This window comes from Poecilia latipinna, unplaced genomic scaffold (assembly GCF_001443285.1).
Source record: "Poecilia latipinna isolate Pla-1442-1.1 unplaced genomic scaffold, P_latipinna-1.0 Scaffold925, whole genome shotgun sequence".
In the NCBI taxonomy this organism is placed as follows: domain Eukaryota; kingdom Metazoa; phylum Chordata; class Actinopteri; order Cyprinodontiformes; family Poeciliidae; genus Poecilia; species Poecilia latipinna.
The window spans coordinates 54,648-65,000 of NW_015113541.1; the positions used below are offsets into that span (position 1 = coordinate 54,648).

The 10,353-nt window shown below is 39.6% G+C and overlaps 1 protein-coding gene across 6 annotated transcripts in view; it reads left to right on the forward strand.

Moving 5' to 3' along the window:
• Positions 1–10,353, forward strand: part of mtcl1 (microtubule crosslinking factor 1) — a 76,240-nt gene that overhangs the window by 45,020 nt on the left and 20,867 nt on the right. For all 6 annotated transcript variants that reach the window (XM_015049074.1, XM_015049077.1, XM_015049075.1 and 3 more), the window contains 3 exons: positions 2,708–2,872; positions 4,945–5,112; positions 8,055–8,330. In XM_015049074.1, the coding sequence (XP_014904560.1) occupies positions 2,708–2,872; positions 4,945–5,112; positions 8,055–8,330 (609 nt within the window). The remainder of the gene's footprint in view (positions 1–2,707; positions 2,873–4,944; positions 5,113–8,054; positions 8,331–10,353) is intronic.

Below are 10,353 nucleotides of genomic sequence, written 5' to 3' on the forward strand. Positions count from 1 at the left end.
AAATGATGAGGTGCACATGATCCAAGCCAAGTAACACTAATGGCTGTACTTTGTTGAATGACTTCAGGGGTATTCCTCGAAGGTGGGAATATCGTTTTTGAAGTGTCCGTATGGGGTAGGTTTGTTCCACTTAGTCCAGACCTGCTGCTGTAAAGGCTCCCTGTACTTTGAACCGCTTCTGTGGGCTGTCTTTGGAGGAGATCTCAAAGTTAACCTTTGATCCTGGGAGGTGTGTGACATCTGTCCGCACTGTGCGCAGGACGAGGGTTTCCAATGCACCATTTAGCCTGAGCTGCTGCGCAGCTGTCTTTCTGCTGAAGTTGAGGGTGTGGAGTGAGGACTGTACTCGTACTTGAATGGGTGTGACACCTTTAATTTTGTGAGTCTCCTCATTCTCTTCTTCCTCCTGTAGGAATGATGTGATGTGCTCCCGTAGATTTTGGCGACGACGCTGTTGATGTTCATACTGATGGAGTTTTTGAGTGATTTCAGCTATTTCCACCTTTTCTTCCTCCTCAGTCCTATAAATGGACTCAACGAGTTGTCTGAGTGACGTGGTGCTCAGTGGGTCACCAGGGGTAGAGCTACGTGAGGCACTCATCTGCTCCTTGTGCTCTCTGTGATCAAAGGGGGGAGGACAGAGCAGGCCTATGAGGGTTGTAGGCAAGGATGTACTCCTCTAGATGCTTAGGTGTACGGTGTTGCCTTGCATGACGCTCTCGTACATCAGTATGAGGATGGGTTGCTGTGTTTTCCTCTGATGACATTCTGTAGCAGTCAGTTCTCCGGCTCGAGGGACCATTTGTTGAGGATTTTGACCTCTATTGCTGGATTTTCTTAACTGACCACTGCAGGGCTTCGGTCAGAAAGCACGCTGGTCATCAGGTGCTTAAATAGGTTTCCTGAAGAATTATGTCAACGGTGCAAAGAAATTGGAACAGTTTCTGAAAACACAGAAATAATAAATAATGGTTTAAAATTAATTTTGCAAAAAATGTCAATATAACAATTCACAAGCAAGTAAAAAACATCAGCATTAATTCCCTCTGCGATAAGGGCTGTTTAAAATTAAATGATGCAAAACTTGGAATCAATCTAGCTCTAACTGGTCAAAGCTCAAAAACTAACGGTTAAATGCTAGATAGTTTTAATAAAAATCAACCACATTAAGAATAAAACAGACATTAACAAAACTGTAGAAACATACCAGCAGCTAAACGACTGTGTCAGTAGTGATAATTAGCATCCATCTATTCATGTCACATGACTGATACCTCTACTCACATCATCAATGACTGTGGCACCGGGCTCAACAGTAAACAGAAAACAGATCAGCTGACGAACGTCAAGAAGAAGAAAATAGACGGAATAAACCTCCTTCAAAATAAAAGGAAGCACTTCAAAATAAAAGCATAGATATGAGACATTGAACTACTTGAAGAATTCCTTGAACAGGTTAGGGTAGTCTTAAACAAAACATGTCCATTACATTTTTCTGGACAAAATCAGTTTTAGATATGAAATTTTAGTCTGGTCAGTTCTGCCCATCTTGAGCTGTTTTAGGACGTCTTGTCACTTTAAACCCAAATAAGTTGCTGCTGGCCATGACCCAAGTCAATGTTCACACTCACACGTGAAAATGGCTGCTAACAGATGTGCAATTATATAGGCGCACATCTTTGAAAAGCAGAAGTAGAGCCTCCTGCACAACCAACAAGAATGCAGCAAGTAATTTTCCTTTCAAGCAGCCACTGTATAGCGGTGAAACTAGCTGACCACACAAGCTGGAGATCAATTTGGGTTGCTAGGTAACAGTGTGGGCTTCGCTGGGGTTGCTAGGTAACGAAGGAGTGCCCAGTCTATTATGACTCAACAATCTGTAGGTTTTTGAATCAGCTTATTTTTTAGATACTAAAACAGCTGGATGTTTTTTTCTTTTAGTCACTTTGGTTGTTTTTAGAAGCCCAATTGGAAGTGTTAACATGAAAAAATTAGAATTTTGCATAATAGGTTGCCTTTAGCAAATTAAAATCTTCTTAAAATGAAAAAGTTAGATACAACACAAAGTATTTGTCTTTTATCAACAAGTTTTTTTTTCTTTTTAGTTTAGCTTTTGGCTTCACTTATGGGAAAAATGTCTTGTTAAAAGTGAGATAATCTACCAATGGAACTCGTACTTTTATTTATTCAATATTAAGGAATTATTGACTTAAAACAACAAGCTCCTCTGAAAAATTACTTTTGTTAGTTTTGTTTTATTTCAAGTGTACTAAGACATCTAGAAACTAGATCAAAAATACTTGGTAAGATTTTGTGTCCATGTCTTAAATTTGACTTGCTGAAACCAGCAGATGCCGTTTATAAGCTTTTATAAGCTATAACTGCCATGTAGAGAGTGGCCTGTTTGAGTTTTAGTTTTTATCTGAAATGCATGAATTACTGTACAGTTTCAGAAAGTATTGCTTTCCTTCCCAGTTTAATTCCTGCCAGATTTACTCCACCTAAGTCCACGTGTGTGTGTGTGTGTAAATGTCCAGAATATGAGTCCTGTGTGTTTTCCTCCAGACTCAACAGTGACTGCCTGTCTTCTTCTTCACTGTAAATGTTCGGAAAAGCTGCCAATCTGTGGCAGGAAGTGTTGCTATGAAAACAGAACGGAGTGCATGAATCAGAGCGCGGTTGTTCCTGACTCGCTCATCTGTTCCAGTTGGAGAAGCTGGAGGGTTTCCCAGAGATGGGAGTGACGGTGGAGCCGACGGAGGCAGAACGAGACGACAGGCCGAGTTTAGCACAAACGCCGGGGGACGTCCCTGAAGCTGGACCCGCCGTCCCTCTGCTGCCCCCTGACCAGCACCTGCAGCACCAGAGACAGGTACCGACCCGCTTACCAGCTGCTACGCTCACGTTTTATATCACTGGACATTAAATATGTAGTTCCCATGGACGTCACACATCTATGAACTTTGTCTTTTACTTTATTTCAAACAAATAACAGTAACGTACATTGGAGTCTTTAACACAATGACAAATATCACAATATTATAATAAAAATAAAGAATAACCACATTGACAGTGTTGGAGTTAAGGTCTTGCAATCTTCAAAGTAGAATGAAGAAATTAAAAAACTGAAGTTAAATAAATACATACATAAATTGGTCAATTAAAACAAAGTATAACTTTTCAGCTAAAATGGACATGTGGTGCAACAGATTTTTCAAAGGGTTTGGTTTGACTCAGTTCATTGTGAAAGAGAACCACACCTGCTGAAAATGTAACAAATGTTACAACTTCGTCCCATATTGAACCGAATCTACTGCTCGGTTCAACATCACAAACCCATGTTTTGTTACTGCAAATTAGAAAAAGCTTAACTGCAGAGTTCAATCTGTGTTAAAGTCACAAAATTTAAATGAGATATTCAGCTCAGATGAAGTTAAACGGAAACTGTGGTGAAATTGGGTCGGATTAAGCCAATTTAGAAACATGGCTGCACTTAATCCTGAAAATTTAACTTGTTCTGAAATGTAAATGTCATCCTTTCATCTGAAATTGGTGAATCAATGGTTTTTGTGCTCTGCAGTTGTACTTTATTCTCTATGTAAAAAAAATATTCAGATGCTTCTGGTTACAGCTCTCTGGCACAATAAGCAGAGTCTGACCCACTTAGCTGGTTAGAAGCACCAGATTTGTTGAATAAACCCAGTTTTCTGCTCTTATTGAGACCAAAATCAAATCCTGGAGCCTCAGTTAAATGTGATGTTTAAAGAAGCCGACGTGTTTTCAGGATTCTGTCTGTATTCAGCTCTCTTAGAGATCTGCTTTTAGGCCCCAGTCGCCCACTTTACCTGTCTGTAACGTAAAACCTGTACATGTAGGCAGTCTGGATGCATTATTAATCATCCTGAAGTGCTTAACTTTGTAAAAGCTTTTGATTTTTTTTCCTCTTCACATCATGAAGAGGATTTTTCGTGAGATCTGACTTCATGGTCCTGTGGGTAGTTTTCCATTTTACCCGTACAATGTTCTGTTGGGTAACTACAGTATGTGCAAGCTGTAGTATGTTGCACCAAATGTTGTACATTCACAGATTTTTCTGTAGGAGCATTTTTTATGGAGCATTTATGAAGTGTTAGGAATAAAACATGTCTTGCGAAGCTGAAATGCAATGCTGGTTGATGTGCTATTAGTTGGAGTTTGGAAAACTGCCAATCCAGGAGAGCCATTCATTCTCATTCATTTGAAAGAAGTTGTCTTGACTTGCTGTTTGAAGCAGCCAATCTCCTGTTATTCCCCCAGTCTGCTCCTCCAGACTAGTGGCTGCAGCAATTAGCAAACAACTGGTGGAACTGCAGATCTGCTGAGCTCATTATATGAGCTGATTCTCAGTCCAACCCTCCTATGAAAGGTTTCAAACGGCTTAATGGAGGAGCATTGTTGTAAGACGAAAGTGTCGAAAAGAGCAGGAGCTTCTTAAAGAGACAGAGGCCTAATTTCAAGGCGTCAGATTTCTTTTAAATCATGTTTGATGTATTTTATAACAACTGAAAGAAAACAGTTACTTGACTGTGCTATAAAACGGCTGGAAAATACTAACTACCAGCCATTTAAATTTAGCCTTCACTGCACCTCAGCTCATTTTAAATTTTTCTGAATAGGCTGACAGAGCCAGCAGCCCTGTAGTGACACCTCCAGGTGACAACTGGTTTCCCAGGAACTGAGTGCTCTCCACAGGAGGACCACCACAAGCAAAACCCTCCGCTGAGCCAAGCTGCTCCGTTCTAATAAATCATATTTCAGCTTTTATTACAGTGTAACTCTGAGATTTCAAAGGATTTCTGGCATTATTTTATGCCCTTCTGTGTCTAAATATTTATGCAGGTTTCCTGTGAGAAATGTTGCTGTTTTATTTTTAAAATAATGAAAGTGTTGGTTGTCTGTTTGCAGTTTGGTGAGAACAGGCGAGTGCTGCAGGCCCTGCGATCGCTCCTGGAGGAGTTTCGAGACGAGCTGAGGGAGGAGCAGATGAGGCGGTGCCAACTGCAGCAAGCATACGCCAACGACAAGGCCGCCTGGGAGGTCAAGTGGACAGAGATGAAGTGCCAGGCCGCCCAGGTACAGATGGCGTCTCACTGCCCACCTTTACAGGAGCTCAGCAATCTGGTGGAAAAAAGCTGCTCTTTCAGTAAACAGTTAGAGGACAGGAAACATGTTGCCTCTTCCAGGCGTGACGGCCAAATCTGAACTCGCTGCATGCGTTATTAAAAATAAACCTAATTTTGATTTAAATATTGTTGCTGAGGACATTTTGCATTTAAGATAAAAAAAAAACCTTGATATGCTCTATCCACAACTCCTCAAGTGCTAATTTTAGCTTTACCCAACTATAAAAAAAATGAATTTTATTTATAAATAATAACATTGTTTTGAGACTAATTTCAAGTAATGTAATGGTCCACAAGTGCACATTTTCAATAAACTTTAAATTCTAATTAACATTTATCGCTGGAACTGGAAGACATTTTAAATATCCAAAATAAATAAACGAAACAACAGAAACCACAGATAAAATTAATTATAAAGTCTTCTAAATTTATAAATCATAAAGTTGTTTGCTGCACCAGAATGAAGACTGGTTTTTATAGGAAGAGAGAGAGAAATGATAAATCATGCAAATGGAAATTAATGAGCTTGTGTATCTTGCGGTTAATTGATTGGCCTACACCCAATTCAAATTCTGTCAAAAAATAAAAATAAATCTTCTATGATGCTCCTTTTGCTATCCAATTATTAATTGGTTAATCCGAAAACAATGATCAAGCATACTCTAAAGAAAAGCTGTTATTGCGTTTTAGATGATAAATGTCTATTTTCTTATTTGGTTTAAATTTGCTAACCGAACGTCCTGGAGTCCCGCTCAGGTTGCTAGGTAACGGGCTTGACTTCTCTGGGGTTGCTAGGTAACCGCCTTGCTGATTTACGTTCCGCAGGTATTTTTTAAATGGCTGGTTGTTGTTTTTTAAATTCTTGGACTGTTTTCAAAAGCAGTTGAGGCCCAAATACAAAAACCATCCAAAAAGTGAATTTTGCGTAATTGGTTGGGAAAGAAAAGCCCAGAAAGGACTGAAGCCACATTAAATCGATCTGGCAACTCGACCTTCTGTAGAGTTGCAGCTCACAGTCAGCTGGAGGACATGTTCTCCATCAGGCCAAAGCGTTCAACGATCCAATCTGAAGCTCGCCGTGTCAGAGCGGAGCCTCTTCTAAGCTTTATCTGATTAAAAATCGGGAAAATGCAGCTTTTGGAACCAATTAGGAGGTTTCAGCTATAGGAAGAAGATTATCTTTTTAACTCTCGCGCTTCTAATCCGCGCAGCTCTTACACGGTTCAATCCCCCCACAGTGCAGAGGTTGCTGAGGGCTGCTCTGAGAACTAATGTGCTTAGTTTCATCTGATAATGTCGGGTCGCTCGCTCGCTCGCTCCGGGCTGCTTCGTTCTGATTAAGCTGTTGGAAATGTTCTTTTTACCCATCATGATTATGCAGCTCAGCAGAACGGAAGGGAAATTAAAATCGGCCCTCACCTGTGTGCTTAGATGTGAACATAAGGTCCAGTTTGACCTCTGGCTTGTTTGAAAAGCCTCACAGAGTTTTATAGCTGCAGCATAAACAGGGCAAACAGTTGTGAAAGTTATGCAAGCGGCCTTGAGATGCTCCTCACATCGCAGAAACCCTTCGTTCTGGTTTGTACCATTCTGCTGGCGGATCAAAGCTTCTCTGAAGATCACAAAAATACGAGAAGTTGCACCCTTCTTTTTGTTCTGCAGCTTTGAAGATTTCTGCAGGACCTTTGAGTCCTTCATTCAGCATTTCTCTTTCTCAGGAGAAGACAGATTATAAGACAAATTCAGGAGAACAATGTTTGTGTTTTGTCTGAAATGAACAAAGTAACAGAAGTCACAACCCAACAGACTGTATGTTGGTTGTTTTAATCTAAAACCTGTTGTGCATTTTTTCCCCTGGAACAGATTAAGACCAGCTTTTAGCATGAACAAAAGCAGAAAGAAAATAACAAAGAGCAAAAATAACTTTCATCACGTGTTGGAACGGTTCACAGGGCTTCTCCACATGTACAAATATATTTATAAAAACAAAACTCCGCCACATCGTTTAAAGAATATTATTGTACACACAGGATCAGTTTCAGAAACGTTTTCATCCACATGAATCCATTCAAACCTGCCTCAGAGAGTGGTTTTAATATGCCTCACCCATAGGGGGCAGTGTAGCGTGAAGCTAAAGCCTGTCAGCCAATCAGATTGCTTCAAAGCAACCACGACTTTTAACCACTAAACATATTTCATATAGTATTAGAAATGCTTTAAAATATGCAAATAAACAATTCAATTCCTTTTAGAAATTAGAAAATATTTCTATTGCATAAAATGTAACAACATACCACATTCTCACCTGAGGACTTCTGGAGTGAGCATATTTAAAGTCAAAGATTTTTTTTATCTTTAATGCGAACTGTATGTATGTTTTTTTTTATACAGTTTTGACTTAATGACTGCTCTGAATATGTTGTTCTTTCAGCAAATTCCCTTTTTTGAGTCTGTACTCTCCAATTACTGATTAATCAATTACTGGTTGATTATTTCAATAATGGGTTAATCATGAATAATCCAGTTAGTCCCATTAATCAATTCAGTTATAGTTAAAATTAGATTATTATTATTATGTTTTTTTTTACAGAATTTGAATCGGATTAAGCTAAAATCCTTATATAACATATGGCATAGCTTTGGCTTAATTCCAGCTCAGAATATGTTGTTTCAACAAAATTGCCTTTTTTTGAGTCAGTTAATGATTAATCGACTACTAAATTGTTTGACGATTATTTAAGTTATCGATTAATCACTATTAATCATTTCAGTCCTAGTTTTAGTCTTCACTCTGAACAAAACAGCAACATTCTCAGGTCTTTAGCCAAACATCTTCCTGCCTCAGGTGTCATATTTCTTTACCCCAGTTGTCTGTGTGTTTGGTCTGAGCAGCTGGAGGAGGAGGCAGGTGAAAAGGTGCGAGGTGAAGCTCAGGGAGGCGAAGAGGAGGCTGCTGGAGGAGAGGCGGAGTGGGCCCTGACCAAGGAACGCGAGGAGCACCGGCGCCTGCTGGCCCAGAGTCACAGCGAGTCTCTGGACCTGCGCTGGAGGCTGCAGCACGGAGAGAAGAGGTGGAGCCGCGAGAGGGCGGAGCTCCAGGACCGCTTCGACCGGGAGCGCCAGGAGTGGGACGGCAGCATGAGGGAACTCCGCCGGAAGATGGACCGGGTGAGTGGGACTGGGACCGACCCAGTTCTGGACCGAAGTCTAACTAAGTGAGAGAAACATCCAGAATTTAAGAGAGAACTCTGATTGTTACTGTAAAAGATGCTGTTCAGCTGGTCCAGTAAGTTCAGGAAGATCCTCCAGGCGCCATGGCAACGGGATTATTCAGACATAAAAATGGTTAAAGATCTAACCACATTCACTCAGCATCCATCTATCTGTTTATCCATCCATCCATCCATCTGTTTATCCATCCATCCATCCATCTGTTTATCCATCCATCCATCCATCCATCTGTTTATCCATCCATCCATCTGTTTATCCATCCATCCATCCATCCATCCATCTATCTGTTTATCCATCCATCCATCCATCTGTTTATCTATCCATCCATCCATCCATCCATCTATCTGTTTATCCATCCATCCATCCATCTGTTTATCCATCCATCCATCCATCCATCCATCTATCTATCTGTTTATCCATCCATCCATCCATCTGTTTATCCATCCATCCATCCATCCATCCATCCATCCATCTGTTTATCCATCCATCCATCCATCCATCCATCCATCCATCCATCCATCCATCCATCCATCCTTCCATCCATCCATCCATCCATCCATCCATCCATCCATCCATCCATCCATCCATCCATCCATCCATCCTAGTCCTCATTATTAAAAAAATAATTTGACATGAAAAGTCTGAGGGACTCTGAACTTATGACCTTATATTAATCAGAACATCTCAGAGAGATTTTTAAAATGAAGATGATGAAATATAGAAATATTTTCAAGTTTTAAGGATGAAACTAAATCGAATCTTTAAGTCTTTGACTTTCTCTCAGCTGATCACAAATGATTGTATTAATCTGAAAGGAGAAGCAAAGACAAAGCTCTCAGATTGAATATCATCCCTGCTGTGGTTAAAGCAGCTTCCGAGTGTCACTGAATAATGGATTTACTTTTTCCCTCCGTTTCACCGGATGCTTCGCTCTCCATTTTCTGGCTGCTGCTCAAAGCAAAAAGCAGCAGATCGAGCATCATTACCATGATAGCACTGTGAGACTATTATCATATAAAGCAGGGAAGAGGAACACAGCTCTCTTAACACGGCTACAAAAAGATGCTGAGGCACCACTGAATGTAGATATGAAGCAGTAAAGGCAGATACATTATTCAGCAATGTGCTAATAAAGGTAGCCTAAAGATACTCAAATAATTGGCTCTTCTTTCTTCACCGATAGGATAACTGAGGGACTCTTATTACATCAATAAATAAAAAAAAATGGGAGTCTATTCATTTAAAGCATCAATAGTTGTATTTATGTGGCCACAGCCCATGGTGTTAATTTAAAGCAGCTATAGGTGGCGCCGTGTTTTATGTGCTTCATGGAGAGAGATAATAAAAATCGACAGGGCAGCCAGTGGAAAAAGTGACGGGAAATAAATGTTAATTAGAGCTTTCACACATAACATCTGTTTGGGTTTTAACTGTAAATATCCGAATACAAACTGAAAGATGACAAACCAGAACATATTATTATTAATAATATAACATTTTTATGTAACAAAATAAAACTTCAAACTGGAAATTTCAAATTGCAAGTTTTAAATTATTGCCATAGTTTATTTCTTTAATGCAATCATAAATAATCCAGATTTTAAGTCGATTTAGCTTGAGGGTTTAAAGGATTTCAAAGCCCACCTGATGCCTCACTGTAGGGCTGCACAATATATCGCAAAATACATCACCATCGCAGTATTAGAGTGTGCAACATTCACATGGCAAAGAAAGAGGACGATTAATTGGATTAATCTCAATTAATCAAGTGTTTGTTTTTTTTGTTTTTAATTAAAGAGCCAAACAGATTATATAGATTTGGAACATGGTAATTTTTCTAGGAGAAACATTTGCATAAACTTAGCACTGAAGTGATTAATCAGAATAATCATGATTAATCGATTATTGAAATACTTTTCAACTTCTTTAGTAATCGATTAATCATTAACTCTAATATACA